Consider the following 18,177-nt stretch of genomic DNA (forward strand, 5'->3'; position numbering starts at 1 on the left):
GCCTCCAGGCCAGGCCCGGTCTGGGATGCCCAGAGAAGGAGGCCCAGCCCTTCGTCCGCCCTCCCCTAGAGCAAGACCCTGACTCAGCCCTCTCCTGTGCCCTCACTGCCTGTCCCTCCTTCATTGGATCCTCCTAAACTCTGAGGTGAGGGGACCCCCGCCCTACCCCCGGGGCCCATCACTGTTTCCCTTCTTCCCATGTCTGGTACCTGAACCTCTCATGGCAGAGCCCCTACCGGCGGCCATCCCGCATTTAGACACTGCGGCTGCAGCCCAGGAGGCAGCATGGGCCCCAGAGCCAGGGCAGAGGGAAGGCTGGGGGCCGTGCGCCCCCGACTGTGCCTCCACCCTGCTGCTGTGGGCCCCTACCTGTGTGGGGACAGGACAGCCTGCTGCCCACCAGAACCCATCAGGGTATGCCCCCCGCCCCAGATCTGAAACCACATGATGGAACCAGCCCCGAGCTGGGCTGGGTCCCTACCAGACCTTCCCCTGATTTCAAAAGTCCCATGGCTCTGCCAGAGGACATTCCGATCCCTGAATGCCTTTGATCCTTTAGTAGCTGAGAATGTGGGGAGATCAACCCCCCATTACATATGTGGGAACCGGGGCCTCCCAGCCTCTGGGCCAGGCTATAGTCAACCCCGCTCCTAGGTTGAAGAGATATCGAGTTTCAACCCTGGGCCACAGAAGGTCACTCTCGACCCCAGGGAATGAGGGTGGTGGGCAGGAGTCAGGGGATCCTCAGGTGACAGGCTGGCTGCTGCCTTGGGACACTGTGGGCTCAGCGGGAGAGTCCCAGACCACCTCCATGAACCCCTGTACCTGGCTCCCTCCTCCCTACCTCCTAACCCAGCCCTCCCACCTGAGGCCGACAGCCTGCCTCAGACAGCCCCCACGTTATTGTCTGAGGGACCCCAATTCCTTTTCACCCAACACAGTCCTGTCTTGCCAGCCCTGGGCCCGAGGCCCAGCCTGTGGGCCGGAGAGAGCCCCAGCGCTGGGGCCAGCTGAGTGTGTGCGACGGCTGAGGCCTCCGACGTGTCTGCAGAAACTAGAACCAGCTGACATGTGTGGGACATTAAGCCCTTCTCTCCATGGCCCATTGTGAAGGCCCCTGGGGGAATTTTTTTTAAGAGGTGGCTTTTTTGTGCAAGGGAAGCTGGGTGGAGAACTCAGGGGAGGGACAGAACTCGAGAAAAACAGAAACAAACCCCCAGGCCTCAGGAGCACAGGCGGTGGGCGGCAGAGCTCGGTCCTGGCAGCACTGGGCCCCTCTTCCTGCTCATGGTGAGTCTCAGGGGCTCAGGGCTGAGCCTCTAGGTTAGGAAGCACCCGCCAGCGCATCCATTAATGGGCACCTGCTGCATGTTCCGTGAGGCCTCAGAGTTTGAACTGGGGGAGATGGACATTGAGGGTGTCGTGGGTGGGGGAGGGGGAGGGCCTGACAGGCTGGGGTCCTGGGGTTCTCTGGTGATGGACGGAGGGTAAGATGGAGCAAGGACGTCAGTGCCAGGCAGAGGGGCTACAGGGTTGTTTCCGGGGTGAGGGAGGTGGTGAGAGGAGGCTGGAACCCCCTCCCCATTCAAGGCTGAGGGGCCAGGACCTCATCGAGCGTCTCGGGGGTCCCTGAGGGAAGGGACCTGCTGCTGTGTGTTCAGTGGGTCACAGGCCTCAGAGCGGTGGGGGCAGCCAGAGGAGCCATGAGGTCACCCCAGGGAGAGTGGGGGGCGGGCCAGGACCAGGAGGGGTGTGGAGAAGCCACAGCCTGAGGGTGACTCCTGTGGACTGGGTGCCAGAGTGCTGTCCTGGAGCACACTGGGGATCCAGGCCTTGCGGGTGGGGGTCGGGGTGGTGGCCTCACAGCTGGGCCAGGAAGGCTGAGGGGCCTAAGGACACCCCGTGCAGACGTCGCCTGGTCTGGAGCCGCGGAGGAGGGCTGTGGAGCTGTCTTTGAGCCCCAGGTCCTCTCAGGGACTCACCCCGCGCCCCCGCCGTCCTCCCTCCAGGCCATTTCAGGACCGCTGTGCCCAGCTCTGTGGGTGGTCACAGGGGCGGAGGGGGCTGCAGGCGCCGAGGTGGGTGTGGGGGCTGGGTGGGCGCAGAGACCAGGGCGCCTGTGGGCTCCCAACCCCATGCAAAGCGTGCATGTATGTGTCCTGTGTGTGTGAGGGGACAGGCTTGCAGCGTGTGTGGTCATGTCTGTGTGCTTGTGTGTGTGTCTCGTGTGTGCACACGACTGGATGTCTCAGTGTGCGTTTGCATAGCACATGTGAAAAGTCCGTGCCTGCGTGTTTATAAGCCTGAGCACGTTTCTGCATGATCAGGTGCGCGGTGTGTCTGAGTGTCTGGTCTGTGACATTGTGTGCATGCGTGTGCAGGGTGTGGGTTGTGGGTAGGTGTGTCTGCACGTGTCCACTTGTGCAGACATGGTCAAGTCTAGATATGGGTGTGGATGAGGTCTGCACACGTTTGCTGTGGGGGTCTTTGTGGAGGCACGGGCGTGTTTGCATGTGAGTTGTCTGGGTGTGTGTAGCTGTGCCTACACAGGTGTCGGTCTGCTTCTCTTTTTGCACGTGCAGGGTGCTTATGCGTGCTCATGTGGCGTGGTTCGGCGTGGGTTGAGCTGTGTGCACGTTTCTGTCTTGCATACATCTGTGTGTGTTTGCTCATGTACTGTAGAATGACGGTGGGTCATGGATCTTGGGACGTCTGTACTGCCGCGGGCTATCTCGGGGCCATGGGCTCCAGTCCTTCTTGGCTGGTTGGTGGCCCAGCGCACGTGGGCACGAGTGGCAGGTGAAGCTTTGGGGAGAGGAGGCCTCCTCGGGCCCCACATCACAGCGCAGTTTTGGTGGAATGATCCTTGGTGGCTCCAGCTGATAATTTGTTCCCAAGGCTTCCCTGACGGGCCCTGCCTCCAGGCCCACTGGGCCCCCTCTGTCCTCGCAGTGTGTGTGTGGGAGGAGCCGCCAGCCAGCTGGCCGTGACTGCTCCCTGGACAGGGAAAGCACCCGCTGGAACTCCTCATAGGTCGCTTCTCCAAGGCTCTGGCTGAGACATAAGGACACTGTTTAATTTTTTGTTGTTTATTTTCACTGTATTCCTTCTGTTTATGGCAAGAGATCCTGATTTCCCAACTAATAATACCATTCCCTCTACACAGATAAAAAGTGATTAAGTGTCTCCCCTGAACACAGAGCTTGAGGCAAGGTTTGGGCGCAGACTGCTTCTCTGAGAAGTGACCACAGGGCCAAGGGGGAAGGAGAGTCTGAGATGAAGGCATCATTGGGTGGTCTCAGGATGTCCTCCCGGGGACAAACTGGCAAGAGCATTTGTCCCTAGGCTTCGGGCCTGTTGGTTGGGGACCACCACACAGCATGCAGGAGGCATTGCTGTCACTCTACGTCATCCACGTGAGACTGAGAAGATGTGGGGTGGGCACAAGAGGCTGCTCTTTATTCAAAAGAAACAACCGTGGGGCACGAAGAAGGTGACACTCATGGAGGGAGCACCCGAGGCTGACGCGTGAGGAGTGCTGGCTCACAACAGCCCTGTGAGGTTAGGATCATTTGTCCCCGTTTTACAGACAGGAACATCAGAGTCACTAGTTGTGGGAAAGCAGCCAGTGTATCAGGCCTCTATTGCTGCGTAACAAACAGTCCCCAAACGTAGCAGTTTAGTGTGCATTAGTGCTCACGCTTCCTGTGAGCTGGGCCTTCCTCAGGGCCCCGTGGGGCCAGCTGATCTCTGGCCCTTGGTGTCTGGGGCCTCAGCTGGGGCTGGGGTCATCCGAAGGTTCCTGTCTGGTTGTCAGTTGGGGCCGAGCTGGGGCTGTTGAAGAACAGCCCCGCCAGGTCCCAGGGGAGTGTCCAGGGGACAGAGGCCGGTGGCACCCACAGTCACACCCGCGCCTCCCTGGGCCAGGCAGCTGCCCGCCTCCGAGGAGGGGTCGACGCTGCAGCGCAAGGAGCATGTCGGGTGGGAGAAGGCGCAGCCGTCTCGGGAGGTGCCATCTGCCACGGCCGGGAGTTTGAGCCCAGGGCTGTCCGACCCCAAAGCTTGTGCTCTTAACAAGCACCAGCTCCAGCTCCTGGCTGCTCTCCTAACAACTACTCTAGAAACAGGCGGCCTTGGCCGGGCTGGCTGCACCCTGGGATGCCGCTGCCCGCCCGGGCCCTGGCCTCACCACACGACACGATATGGTGGAGCATGGCTGCCATGCCGGCGACCGGCACAGGGGAGGTAAGGGGATCCAACCAGACCCAACCCGGGGACTCTTGCCGGCTGACCGTCTGCCGCGTCCTCTGCTCAGACACCAGACCACAAGCGCTGCCCGCTCCTGGCCAGTCGGGTCAGAACCACACGTCAGAGGACGGAAGGTGTCCATCGGCAGCAAAGACTCTGACAGATTTCTGGGAACGATGGATTGGATGGAAGCAGAGTAAGAAGTCCTGTCAGGAAGGGTACAGAGGGGGCTGTGGCGACAGTCGCACTGTGGAGGGGCTGAGCCCCCACGCCGCTCACACGGGTGCCAGGCCTCACCAGCCCACGGCCAAACGTTTCCTGGGTGACAAACCCCAGGTGGTCCTTCCCAAAAATATATTGTTTGAGAATCAGGGTTGCTGTCAAAAGTGCTCATGTCGCCTTCTGCCATGAAGGGGCCACGTCGTGATGCCAGCCCCCCCTGCTCCTTTCTACACAAAGCCTGAGGCCGGGCGGCTGCCGCATCCACACGGCACAGCCAGCTTGGCTATTTCTGCGTTCCTAAACACTAAATAGGAGGCGACAAAAATTGCCAGCTACAATGCAACCAAGGTCCAGAGAAACAGTGGGAACAATGCATCCCGAGGAGGCGCGTGGTCTTCTGGGGTCAGAGCGTCGCTTCCATAACAAGAGCAGGATGCGAGGGAGAGCTTCAGCAACGAGACACAAGACACCACTCTTGGGAGGTTAAATACATGATTCCTGAAAGAAAACGTCAAATCAAAGTGCTGCAAGACATTACTGAGGAAAGATCTAGGCCATAGACTAAAAATAGAAGAAAACCCAAAACAGGAGACAGAAAGGACCAACCCAGGAGGTCCAAGCTCTGCCTTCGAGCGGTGCCGGAGAGACGGGACGGAGAGCGCATCACCTGCCAGAACCGGGACTCACATCGACTCTGGACTTTCACCAGCGGCGTGGACAGACCGCAGAGCCCTCTGGTTCTGAGGGAAAACGGTTTCCAACCCGAAGCGAATGTCCAGCAAAACTGCCGATCAGTTATGAGGGACTGTTGTGAGGGAGGTCTCAGATAACTTCTACGTCACAGGTGAAGACACCGAGGCTGAGAAATCTGACCAGCTCACACACGCAGTCTGACCCCACAGCCCACTCAGCGATGCCGCCCTGCCACCCACAGGTCACGAGTCAGATCAAGAAACAATGCGAAATGGAATCCACACAGGACCCGGCACGGACCTGGGTCCCTGCTCAGAGGGCTCACGCTCACCCTCAGCGTGAGCTCATGCTCGGTGTCATCCTCTGCCGTCACCTCATGTTTGAAGAAGGGTGTGCAGACCCTGACACATGGGGTGGCCCCGGGGCCTTGCATCCTCTCCTCCCAGGAGTATCTGAGGAAGTGCGGTCATGCCCACAGCTGAGCTCCCAGACGGGCCGTCCTCTGCCATCCGCTGACAAGATTTGTCTGTGGCTGAAGTCACAGAACAGAGGGGAGTGTTTCCCGTGAGACCAGCTCCGGGTGGAATCGTGTAGGAGCTGGGGTGAGAAAGGAAAAGTCAGAATACTGGCCCTGTCTTTATTTTGTTCATCATGGATTTTTTTTGCTGGAATTTTTGATTTTCTAAAATATTGCATTAAAATACTATTTATCTCAGTGACTGAGGTTTTCAGTGACTCCCTACTCTGCAGTTTGCACCCGCGGCAGTGCCTCACTCTCCTCGCCCTCGCCGGCTCTGTGCTGCCCGAAGTTGCAGGGGAGGGAGATTTGTGGGTTTACCAGGGGGCTGGGCAGTTGACCCGCGAAATCCGGATCCTGGTCAGCAGAAGAGGAGGTCGGTCGGGACCAGGCGAAGCTGACGATGAAGGAAGAGGCGCGGGGCCGTGGTTCAGTGACGCGGAGATGACCAGAAAGCTGGCAGCTGGCGTACCTCCCGCTGTGGAACCAGGCTGGGTCCCGAAGGCTTTCTTTTCTACTGGACTTCTAGACTGATAAAGTGTTTTCCGACAATTAAAGCCAGTGAATTCTGAATTTGAAAATGGAAATAAAGCCAAAATCCAGTGTGAGGCAGGTTTGAAAGACACCCCCGACCCCTCTGCGGGGGTGAGGGTGAAGAAGAGCCTTGCGGACGTGGGGAGACCACCCAGTCGCAGAGGAAGGAGCCAGCCCGGCTGTGACGGGTGCCACCATTCCTGGGAAATGGCCCAAGAACGGCTGCAGACGAGTGAGAAAAAAAATCACAGTAAATGTCTCAAGAGAGGAGAAAAGGAAGTGCATAAGAAACAGCGAATCCAGGAAAACATGTGGCTACATTTAAATGAATGCTGCCGAGACCATGGGCTGTGACCACGTGTTACACATTCTATGTGTTGACAGAGAAATATAGATCCAAATATGATGTTAAAAATATGAGGGAAAATGCTAGCAAAGTCGTGACACGTAGAAGAACTTTCTAATTGTGTGAGACCGCAACTGATAGGAACCACATAAAGAATGCAGCAAAAGCAAGGAAGCGGGAGACAGGGCCGACAGCTACAGGAAAGAGGGGCTTTATGACACGCAGGAGAGGGAGGCCAGCACCGTCATTGTCATAATACTGGCTTAAATGATCAATTTGAAAGACAAAGATGCTCAGATGAGGTTAAGAAATAAAGTACAATTATATGATCTTAAAAAAAATAACCAACTCTGAAACAAAAAGGATAAGAAAAAAAAGAGAAAACTGTGGAGCAGGCAGAGGCTGATAACAGGAGCACGGTGTGGTGACAGCCGTGTCAGGCGGAAGACCCTGGAGAGGAGTCCTGGAGGAGCCAAGGGAGCTCACTGTGGAGGGCATGGTCCCCCGTGAGCAGACCTGAACCTCACCCACGAAGCAGTGTCCAGGTCACCAAGTGACAGGTCAGGGGGGGTCGAAGGTGAGTGCACACGGAGCATTGGAGGACCAGTGACATGCTGGCACTCTGACCTTGGGGTGGCCCAGCATCTAACAGGTCACAGCCCCCAGGTGGTCTGGTCAGAGCCCAGTCTGGACCCAGATTCCTCATCCATCAAGGGGGGCTCTTTTCTGCACAGGGTTGTGGTGAGGGTCCAACCCTGGGGCCTGGCACAGAGGACACCTGGGCCAGCAGCGGGGGGGTCCTGACCAAGGGACAGGGGCCTGGGAGCAAAGTCCTTGACGGATCTGGGGCCAGTGGCCCAGGCCCTAGGCATCCTGGGGCAGAGATGGAGGAGAAGCACCGAGGACACTCTGCTCCTCCTCGCAAGGGTGCGAGTGGAGGCTGGAGGGACGAGAGGCTGAAAGGACTAGAGCAAACGATGTCTGTGCCTTTGGTCCCATTCTCCAATCAGCCCTGCAAGCTGCTATTTCAACAGGAGGGAAACTGAGGCCCAGGCACCTGCCTGGGACACGCAGCTGATGGCTGAAGGAGGGATGAGACCTCCTTCTCAGGTGGGAGGAAGGGTCTCCTCGTCTCGCCCGCACCTCTTACCAGCTTTTCTGACCTGGCTCCCTCCCAGCCAGCCTGGTTCTCAGCCCGGCTGCTCATCAGAACCCTGGACACTGGCCCAGCCCTGGGACCAGGATTCATTGGTCCCAGTGCTGCCCAACATCAGGTTCTTAGAAGTCCCCAGGGAGACCTGAGTGTGTGGCAAGCCTGCGAAAGGACCCCAGTTCTGAGGAATCACTGGTGCTCCAGGTTTCTGACCCCAAACCCCAGAGTCCAACCTGCTTGGTCAGAAGCCTGCAGGCGGAGTGTGGGTCCCTGTGATGCCAGAGGGCCACAGGCTGGGAACTGGGGTGCAGATGCCCCACCACTGGGTTGGGTATGGTGGGGCCCGGCAGGGCTCCAGGAATCAGGTGCAGACCCCCAGCATTGGGGTGGGGTGTGGTCTGCGCAGCATCTTCCTCGGTAAGTAACGTAAAACCATTTTTACAAGCAAACAGAGGAGCGCAGGACCAGAACTCAGCACTTGACTGTTTTAATTCTTGTTTGCAGATCTCAGGCCCTGGGTGCTGAGGGCAGCAGTGGTAACAATACAGCTAAGACTGTTGACCGCGTACCCCAAGCAAGCCCCCTCTGAGCCACTGTCTTTTCTTCTGGGCTCCAGCCCCTCCCCTGGGGTTGGCAGCCTCTTGCCTGCTTCAGACAGCAATGCCCAGCCCACAGGGTCGAGGACATTCCATCCACCCACCCTCTCAGGGAATGTGCTGATTACTGATTGATTACTGATTAAACAGGAGAACTCCTGGCAGCAATCACCTGGACCAAGGCTTCTGCTCTCTCTTCTGGCACAGAGAGCGGCTCCTTACAGCGTCGGCTCATCCTTGTGGAGCAAAGGCCGGCCAGGTCAGGCCAGACGAGCCAGGGCAGCGGTGGAAGCAGGTGCCTGGGGACTGTGTCATGTGGACCAGCTGGTGGCTCTGGCCCTTGGTGGCCATCTGTACTGCAGACCAGTTCCGGGACCAGGCAGAAAGAATCATGCAGGGTACACCTGTCATTGACGGGTAAGTGGTCACTTGTGTGACAGGGCTGGGGGTCCAGGGCTGGGGGTCTGGGGCTGGGGGTCCGGGATTGGGGGAGCTAGGATTGAGGATTACGTGCCCTGGACTTGAGGTGGGCGCTGCCCTCTCCCCACCGGGACTGTTTCTCTAGCTATAGTGTGGCCTTGGCTCTCTGCTGGCCTCAGCTGCTCCATGAAGTCTCCGAGGGCCCCCAGGCTCCAGCAGATGAGGGCCTGCAGGGAGTAGGAAGGAGGCAAGTGGCGAAGCCCCTGGCCCTCAGATGCTCTGGGGGCGCCCCACAACCTGGTCCCACCTGTGCCTTGGGGGCCAGGTGTCTGCTCAGAGTGGGTGCTGGGGCCAGGCACGGTTGGTGGTCCAGCCCGGGGTCATGCCTCGCACTAGCCATCTGGCCTGAGGGAGCTGCGTTTCCTCTTGGGGCCTCAGCTTCCTCACCAGAGACTGCAGGTGAGGGTGGCATCCCTCACGGGCTCCTGGGGGCCCTTCTTGGCCCTCTTGACCCTCCTCCCTGAGACCCTTTCCTCACACCCCTCCCTCTCCAGTGTCCACCCATGGGTGACCCCATCTGGCACGGGGTCCCTGGGGTCGCCTCTCTGCCTTGCCTACGATGCTTGGAGTCATGCTTCAATGGCCCAAACCAAGCTCCTGATGCTTCTCTCGAAGGCCCCCTTCCAGCCAAGACTTGCAACACCTTGTTGTTCTTTCTCTGATGTCACAGCCAATCTGGCAGCGCCTCTTGCATCTGCATCCCAGTACATCTGCATGGACCCTCCTCTCCCCTCACATCTCCACCTCTGCTCTGGGTCAAACATGAGCCTCTGACTGTCCCCCTTCTTCCACCGGCCAAGGTTGGGTCTCAATGCTGCAGCCAGAGGGAGTCCTGGAGACATAAGTCCCAGCTCCTGTCCTTCCAGCTCACCTCCCACCTCCTGTGGCTCCCACTGAGCTCAGAGTAACAACTTAAGTCCTCTCAGCGGCCCACAGGGCCCTTCACTGCCCCTCCAGTCACCCCCACACTCATCCATGCTCCAGGCAGGCCGCGCACTGCGCTATCCCTGCCCATCTGCCCCCAGGTCCACACTCCTGGTCTCAGCTCCTCCAGGGCTTTGCCCAGGGCCACCGCAGCAGCCAGGCCTGTCCTGACCCACCAGCACACCTGCCAGCCCTGGCCTCCTGCTTCCCTTCCTGCCATCGCTGAGAGGAGGGACTCTCGCATGCTCTTGGGAGCTGAGAGTGCTAAGGAGAACATCCGCGTGTGTCTGGCACATGTAGGTGCTCCATAAATGCTGAACATCCGCATGTGTCTGGCACACGTAGGTGCTCCATAAATGCTGCCGTCATTACTATTTGGCAGATGCCTCGGGGCTTTTTTTGGACAAAAAAGCTCTGCAAGGAAAGCAGAGAAAATGGGGTGTCCCTCTATGTAGGACTTCAGTGAGCTGTGGCAGCCCCCAAGAAGGAATAGGGGCCCCCAGGGGTTGTGTGCGCCCCTCCCTCCCCTCCTGCCCTCGGATCCTCCCCTCCATCCTGCCTGGACCCTGCGGCCCTCTGCTCTCCTGTCTGCCTCTTGCCAGGTGCCTGCCTCCGACATCCCTGCAGGCTGGGTCTCCTCCACAGGCTCGCTGGGGAGCCAGGTATGGGGAGGAGGCTGCAGAGGCCCTGCCTGGGCTCCCCGCCTGGAGCCCCCGCTGTCTGGCAGGGGGCAGCAAGGGCAGCATAAGATGCCAACAGTATCAGCCAGGCGAGCTATTCCTTCATTCTGGGGGACTTGGGGCGGCTGGGCACCGAGAGAGGGCGGCTGAGGCCAGGTGTGGGGAGCTGCCCAGAAGCCCACGTGAGGGGTAAGATGGCACAAAGAGCCCAGATAGCCAGGAATGCTCAGGGAGCTGGGATTGTCCAAAGAGCTAGAAAGCTAAGACTAGGCTGATGGAATCAAAATTAATAACTGTGGACCAGCTAGTCTTAGCTACTCTTGTAGGTCAGAGCCCCAAGTAAGCAGCTTCAACACAGAGACGTCCAGAGGGAGCTCTAGCATGGCATTCCACAGTTCCAAGGACTCCTTGTGGCCACCATTCCCATGGTCATCTCATGATTTAGAGTGGCTGCAGCAGCTCTGGCCATCACATCTGCATGCCAGCCAGCAGGAACAAGGAAGGGACCTAGAAAGGGCAAAGGGGAAGCAACCACTCTCTATCAAGGACAGATTTTGGGAGTTGTCACAGGGCAGAACTTAGTCACATGACCACACCCAGCTGTAAGGGCGCAGGGAAGTATCTTTGTTTCAAATGGCCATGTGCCTTGCTAAAAATGGGAGGTTGTGTTACCAAGGAAAAGGAGGAGAATGGGCGAGCAGCGGGCTCTCTCACAGCTGCCGGCCTGCATGTGTGCCGGCTGCAGCGTGGCGTTCTATAGTGCAGTGGGGTCCTCATGTCATGGCCAAGGGCACTGCCCAGGCCACCCAGATAAGGAAGGAAGCTCTGGCAGGCTCCAGAATGCAGGGCTCATCACAGGGCGGAGGAAATTCTGTCCCCACTTTGGGTTCCAACCGAGGGTGGAGTGGCCGAGGGGAGGAGGCGAGAGTAAAGTGTGCCCTGCCGTCCTGGTGGGTCCTGGGTGGCAGCTGGAGGGCGGGGCCAGATTGCCCAGAGGCTGGGGTGCCTAGTCCCATCCAGGGGCCCTGCCCAGCCCTGCCCCGGGGACGGTGCCCAGGGCTGGGGCTTGAGGCGGTAATCCCGCCTGGCTGGAGCTCACCCAGCGTCCACTGCTCAGCCAGCAAAGGCCTCCTGACCACTCGCGCAGCCCTGTCACCCAATCAAATCACAGATTCCTGGAAGCAGCACCTGTGGCTCGAGCCCCACAGAGAGCAGGGTCTGGAGCTGGTCAAGGGGCGGGGCCCAGGGGAGGGGGCCCGGCCAGCTTGCTTTGGAAAAGCCCAGCCCAGGGGCTAGCTGACCTGGGCCTGCAGGAGGCCAGCATGATCCCGATGTAGTATTAGTATTAATAGCTACTCATTTACCCTCACAATTCACCCTGAGGAAGGTTTCAAGACATCCCCATGTTACAGACGAAGACACAGCAAGAGGGGTGGGAGCCAGGATTGGACATGGGAACTGGATTTGGGTGAGGAGGGGGTGCCATCCTGGGAGAGAGGGGTCTCGAATGCGGGAGTGCAGCCCCATCCTGGCCCCCCATTCACCGCCATTGCACCCCAACTGTGGTGTTCCTCCTCTGCAAAGTGCTGTCCCCATGAGATGGGGCTCCGAGAGAAGGGGGTGGGGTGGGAGGGGCCCATGGTGGCACCAGAAGGCCCCAGGCATCCCCAGAGCGAGACACCAGGATGAAACACTCCCCAGGCAGTCCTCACAGCCGTCTTGTCACTAGATTGCGGGCCAGCCAAGGCACCTCCCTAGATGTCCCACCCATGTGGGTTGCTGGTGAAAGAGCAGATCCCACTGCTGGGTCTGGGTGAGCCACTGGTGAGCCTCTACGTTTCTAACTAGCTCCCAGGGGCTGATGCTGCTTCCAGCATCCAGGACCCAGGCGGCCTGGCTCTCCAGCAGTCTCGCCCTTTGGGGCTTCCCCTGGTCTCCCTCTGCCCATTCCTGGATCCAGGGAGGAATCAGACCCACCAGCCACTGACCCCTCTCCCCTTCCCCTCCTGCGTCCCTTTCCTTGCCCCTCTGCCCTCCCCCCTCTCCCCCTTTCTCCCTCTCTTTTCTTCCCCCTTCCCCTTCCTCCAAAACACTCACAGGAACTGGCTCCTCAGGAAACTTGAGAGACCCTCAGACCTTTGTAAGCACAGGGCTGCTCAGAGCTTCTTGGACATGGCGCAGGGCTGTCCAGAGCGATGGAGGCAGCCGGGGGCCTGTGGGCTCCCAAATCTTGCACCTGAAGTCACTGCCCCAGAAAGGTGGGGTGGGGGTGCCAGGCCCCAAGAGCAGACCCCTCCCCACGCTTCCCTGGCCCCTTCCTGTGAGTGGAGGGTTTCATCTTTAGCCTGTGGAGACCTTCAGGCCCCAGGCCCTCTGCCTCGCTCCCCCAGGGTCAGCCAACCTCGTTCGTGGAGGTTGTTTAAGCTCCTGCCCGATTTTGAAGCAGAGCAAGCATGTGCCCTGCCATCTTGCAGAGTGAAAGGCCCTTGGAGGGAGGACCTAGCCATGGGGGGCTCCCTCAGCTCGTGGTTCCCTGGCCTGGGGGGCACGGTAGAGAAGCGCACCTGTGGTCAGTTGCGTTCAGGCACCTCACCCCTGCAGCTGGCTTTAGTCCTGAGCTTGAGAAGCAGGGAGTGGAGAGGGGACAGCCTGCGGAGGAGGGAGCTGGAAGGCCCCAGGTCCAGGTGGCTGTCCTGACCTGCCTCTGACCCCTCCACTTGGCCCCTCCAGGCACAACGACCTGCCCTGGCAGCTGCTGAAGATGTTCAACAACCAGCTTCGGGATGAGCGGGCCAACCTGACCACGCTGGCCTCCACGCACACCAACATCCCCAAGCTGAAGGCTGGTTTTGTTGGGGGCCAGGTACAGCTCAGCCCGGCCCTGTCCATCCCCCCCACCTTGGGCCCTGGCTAAGGTGCAGCGGCTCCCTGGTGGCCACAGGCCCTTGGAGGGGACTCAGCCATCCAGGCCATAGGGAGGACTTCCAAGGTGGGAGGAAAGCCAGATGCCCATTGGCGGGTGGGGCTGGGGCCGGGCGCTGTCAGCTCCAACCCTTCTCTTGGCCCCTCAGTTCTGGTCCGCATACGTACCCTGCGACACCCAGAACAAGGATGCTGTGCGGAGGACACTGGAGCAGATAGATGTCATCCACCGCATGTGTCAGATGTACCCCGAGACCTTTGTGTGTGTCACCAACAGCACAGGTGGGTCCCAGCCACCCCCCAGGCCCCACACCACCCCAGTTCTTGTCCGGAGCAGAGTGTGCTGGTGCAGCGGGGGCGTTTCTCATGTTGAAGCTCCCCTTGGACACCTACTCGCCCACTGCCCAGGCGCCCACTGCCCGGCCGGCTCTCCTCACAGGCATCCGCCAGGCCTTCCAGGAAGGAAGGGTGGCCAGCCTGGTGGGCGTGGAGGGCGGCCACTCCATCGACAGCAGCCTCGCTGTCCTGCGGGCACTCTACCACCTGGGCATGCGGTACCTCACCCTCACTCACAGCTGCAACACACCCTGGTAAGTGACCCCAGAGGCCCCTGGGCTGTGTGGGACATTCACGGGGGTTCAGAGGCCAGCTCGGCCCTGCTCCCGTGCCCTCCTCTGCTCCTGAGGGTCCTGGATGTGGGGGGGGGGACAGGACAAACGCTCTGCCCCTTGGTACCTGCTCTCTGCTCTCGCAGGGCCGACAACTGGCTGGTGGACACGGGGGAAGACAAGGCCCAGAGCCAAGGCCTGTCGCTCTTTGGGCAGGTGAGTAGGGTGGGCGAGGACTGCAGTCGCCCTCAGAGAAGTCACCCAGGACACAGTGTCTCTCCTCTCAGAACCTGTTTCCTCACCTGTAAACTGGATCTGGCAGGGGTCATCCCCAGGGACACACTGGTCACTAGAGTGGCCCCAGACTTCCGGCCATTGAAGGGTCATTGATGCCCTTGCCCAAATGCCCCCCAACCCCGTGCCTGGACCTCTCAGGGGGCTGCAGGGAACCCCAGAAGGCCGTGCACACTGCAGCCTGCCTGGCTCTGGGGTCGGGCTGTCCTGGTGCCCTGAGCCGTCTCCCCTCAGACTGTGCTGAAGGAGATGAACCGGCTAGGCGTCATGATCGACTTGGCCCACGTGTCTGTGGCCACCATGAAGGCCGCTCTAGAGCTCTCCAAGGCCCCCGTCATCTTCAGCCACTCCTCAGCCTACAGTCTGTGTGCGCACAGGCGCAACGTGCCCGACGACGTGCTTCAGTTGGTGGTGAGGGGCTGTGGGGGTCTGCTCCCAGGGTGGTCTTCAGGGCACCTTGCTGTCCCCCTGGTGGGTGGTCCTCAGGGAGCCTTGCTGTCCTCCTTGCACCCACAGCTCCACTCTCTCCCCCTTACAGAAGCAGACAGGCAGCCTGGTGATGGTCAACTTCTACAACGACTACGTTGCCTGCCAAAGGGAGGCCAACCTGTCCCAAGTAGCAGGTAGGTGGATGTGAGCAGCTGTAGAGGCCAGGCGGTGGAGGGCCTCTCAGGACCCACACCTGCTGCCTCCCCTGCAGACCACCTGGACTACATCAAGAACGTGGCGGGAGCTGAGGCCGTGGGCTTTGGTGGGGACTATGATGGTGTTTCAAGGTAAGGGGTGAGACCTGTGTCTTGTGGATGAACTGGGAGGGTCGTGACCCCCGTGAACACATTGTGAGGGGCTGGAGGAGGGAGGTGTGTCCTGAGGATGGGCCAGCACATCCCACTCTGAGGGCCACTCCCTGGACTTCAGTGTCTTTGGATGGGGGTGTGGGCAGGTCAGTGGCTTGTGGGGAGGTGAACAGGCCCCTCGGTCCCTGGGATGCAGAACCTGATTCTCTCCACCCTCGTCTCAGGGTTCCCTCAGGGTTGGAGGACGTGTCCAAGTACCCAGACCTGGTCGCCGAGCTGCTCAGGAGACAGTGGACGGAGGCAGAGATCAGGGGCGCCCTGGCTGACAACCTGCTGAGGGTCTTCGAGGCAGTGGAGGAGGTGAGGAGGCCCCACACTCACCCACCCCACCCTGCCTGGCAGGCAGGCACCCAACCTGTGTCTGTCTCCAGGCGAGCGACCATATGCAGACTCCAGAGGAAGAGCCCATCCCACTGGACAAGCTGGAGCCTTCCTGCAGGACCAAGTATGGGTACTCACAGGCCCCCAGCCTCCACCGCCAGCTGGGGGCCCTGCTGGCCTCCCTCGCCCTGCTCCCCCTCGGCCTGTGTCTTCTATGAGCCACGGGCACCAGGACCCTCGGGCTCCTGCGGCTTGAGGAAGACTGGTTGTCAGAGCGGCCGAGGCTCTAGGAACGCGGCTCCTGGCGCACAAAGACGGGGCTCCCAGGGGGGCTGCCTGCTGTGGGCCCACTCAGGACACGGGCACACAGTGGACCTCAATAAAGGCAATGACCCCTTGGAGTCCTGAGGGTGTGTTTCATCAGCACCCCGGCCCTGGAAGGGGGCTCCTGAGCATCCGGGGGCAAATTTTGTGAAAGTGGCCCCTGGCTGGACATCCAGACACAGGAGGGCCTGAGTCCTGGAAGGGTGGGGTCGGGCAGGGCGCGGGGCCTGAGGAGGGCTTGGACAGACGTGGCTGAGGCACCTTTAAAAACACGTGGCCCAGGCTCCAGCTGCCACCTCCCCACATGCACTTGTTCTCACACACACACGCCCCTACATATATCCACACACGTACACACACGTGCACTCCCACATACCCACACTTGCAGTTATGCACACGCACACATACACACTGCACATGCACACATACACGGGCACACTCATGTACACAACCATGTGTGTGCACATCTACCCACATATACACACCCACACCCCTGACATGCACTCACTCACACCCACACCCCACCCCTGGGCCCAGCCTCTCGATGAATGGGAAAGTGCGGTCTGGAGCAAGGAGCACTCTCTGGGGCCCACCCCGGGGGTCTCCTCAGGGACTGGGAACATGCACCCTGCAGGGCAGAGCATCGGAGGGTGGATACGTCTTGAGATGAGTAAGCTGGTGGGTGAGACCCCGGGTGGGGCCCCAACACATCCCTGCTGCCCCCGTTTGAGGCCAGAGGCCTTGAGAACGCCCCTTCTGGACAGCTGCAGGCCTTAACATCGGGCAGGAATTCCTGTGCGTGGCACCCTGGGTGCCCGCAGAAGGGTGCCCGCCCCACAGTGCCCTGAGCCCGGACAGTCCCCTCTGTGCTTTGCTACCATTGTCTTCCTCAGACTCTCTGTGAAGGGGCTGCATGTCCCACGAGAAGGCGGGTGACCTGACCACAGGGGCCTGCCTCTCGTTCCAGCCGGCACCTCTCTGGGAGGATTGAAAGCCAACAGAAGGGACATTTGTGGGTATCTGCTGATCACTTAGGATCAATTTAATGTAAAAGGAGAAACAAGCAAGCAAGGGGTTCCGGCCTGAGGCGGCCGACCCCCACCAATGTCCCCATTCCCCACTGACTATGGAAAGGGCCCCCTGGTGCCCTGCAGGGGTGGCATGCCTGGTTTTGCTACCTGGCAAGTATTTTCTCCCAAGAAAGGGTAGTCCTGAAATCACCTTAACTGCATTAAAACCATACCCCACAGAGGCAGTGCCCTCAGGTACTGTCCTGGATACACCTGGGTCCAGGCAGGTCTTCAGCTGCCCATCCTCAGTTCTTCCTGCTACAGCATTTCCACCTATCCCTCGCTCCACCGAGAGGCAGACACGCCGGCCCTTCCTGAGGGAACAGCACTGAGAGGGAGGTCTGGGGACTTGGTAACCGGCCCCACACAGGCGGGCAGGAGGCTGGGCCCACCTATAGTGTGGAGCCCACTTTGGGGTGCAGAGTCCCTGGGTGGTGTCTGGATGCTCGGCCACTCGGGCTGCCCTCCCGGGGTCATCTCTCCCCTGGAAGGGCCCATATCAGCGCTTCATAAACCCGGGGTGCGCAAGCAGCCGAGGACCCTGTCCAAAGACAATGTGCTCGGTGGAGAGACATGGGAGGACACACCCGGTGCTGTGGGGCCTGTTGCCACTGAGGGGTGGGCTGAGGCCGAGGAGCAGGGACATGACTCTAGAGGCCTGGCCATGTTTCACACGCCAGCCAGCCAGGATGGGGAGCACTAGTGACATACACACCAATGAACCTAACACAAGACTAGCACACTCTGGAGAGGGCAGGGACGCCGACGAGCAGGGCACCTGACCACAAACTGGGAGGACTGCCCACAAACACTGTCCTCTGGGCAGTGAGGGGCTCTCACAGGGGTACGGTGAGCAATCCTGAGACCACTGTGCACAAGACAAACAAGCCAAGAAGTGAGCACGTGATGGCCGGGTTTCACCGTCAAATACGTTAGAAATGAGGAGGGGGAGGGCCAGACCGAGCCTCACTGGCAGTGTGAACCTGTGGTCCTGGTGCCCACAGAGGCGCACAGATGCAGCTTCTGACGTACACAGAGAATAAAGTAAACACCTACAGGTCCATGTTGATATAAATAATGGAATAAATAAGCGGAGAGAAGGAACTCAGAACTGCAAATAGGCATCTCCATGAATACTGCCACCAGGAAGATTTCATCAATGGACACGAATGTCAAGGGCAAAGCATGACGAGGTTTGCAGTCTTCGAACATATACTCAATGCAGATACTCAATGCAGGAGAAAATGTAACTTTACAAGGGAGAAGCCTGGCTGGCACCACTTGTCCCAGGTGACAGTGACACTGCACACCTGGTGTGACACACTGAAGACACAATGCCACATCTGTGGGTTCTTTGCCAACAGCTCCGTCCTCAATGTCATCATGTG

General features: G+C 59.6%; 1 protein-coding gene across 2 annotated transcripts; it reads left to right on the plus strand.

Annotated features, from left to right (window-relative positions):
* Positions 1–1,049: 1,049 nt before the first annotated feature.
* DPEP1 (dipeptidase 1) lies at positions 1,050–15,796 on the plus strand. 2 transcript variants are annotated; one of them, XM_008535646.2, is made up of 11 exons: positions 1,050–1,290; positions 8,517–8,726; positions 13,124–13,256; positions 13,465–13,597; positions 13,755–13,905; positions 14,070–14,139; positions 14,452–14,628; positions 14,756–14,840; positions 14,918–14,993; positions 15,239–15,374; positions 15,446–15,796. In XM_008535646.2, the coding sequence occupies exons 2-11, from the start codon at positions 8,623–8,625 to the stop codon at positions 15,611–15,613; spliced, it is 1,233 nt and encodes a 410-aa protein (XP_008533868.2). In that variant the 5' UTR covers positions 1,050–1,290; positions 8,517–8,622; the 3' UTR covers positions 15,614–15,796. The 2 variants fall into 2 exon arrangements, with proteins under 2 accessions (XP_008533868.2, XP_070468615.1); XM_070612514.1 differs by lacking the exon at positions 1,050–1,290 and having other exon boundaries at positions 8,218–8,726.
* Positions 15,797–18,177: the final 2,381 nt, after the last annotated feature.

This window comes from Equus przewalskii, chromosome 3, assembly GCF_037783145.1.
Source record: "Equus przewalskii isolate Varuska chromosome 3, EquPr2, whole genome shotgun sequence".
Lineage (NCBI taxonomy): Eukaryota > Metazoa > Chordata > Mammalia > Perissodactyla > Equidae > Equus > Equus przewalskii.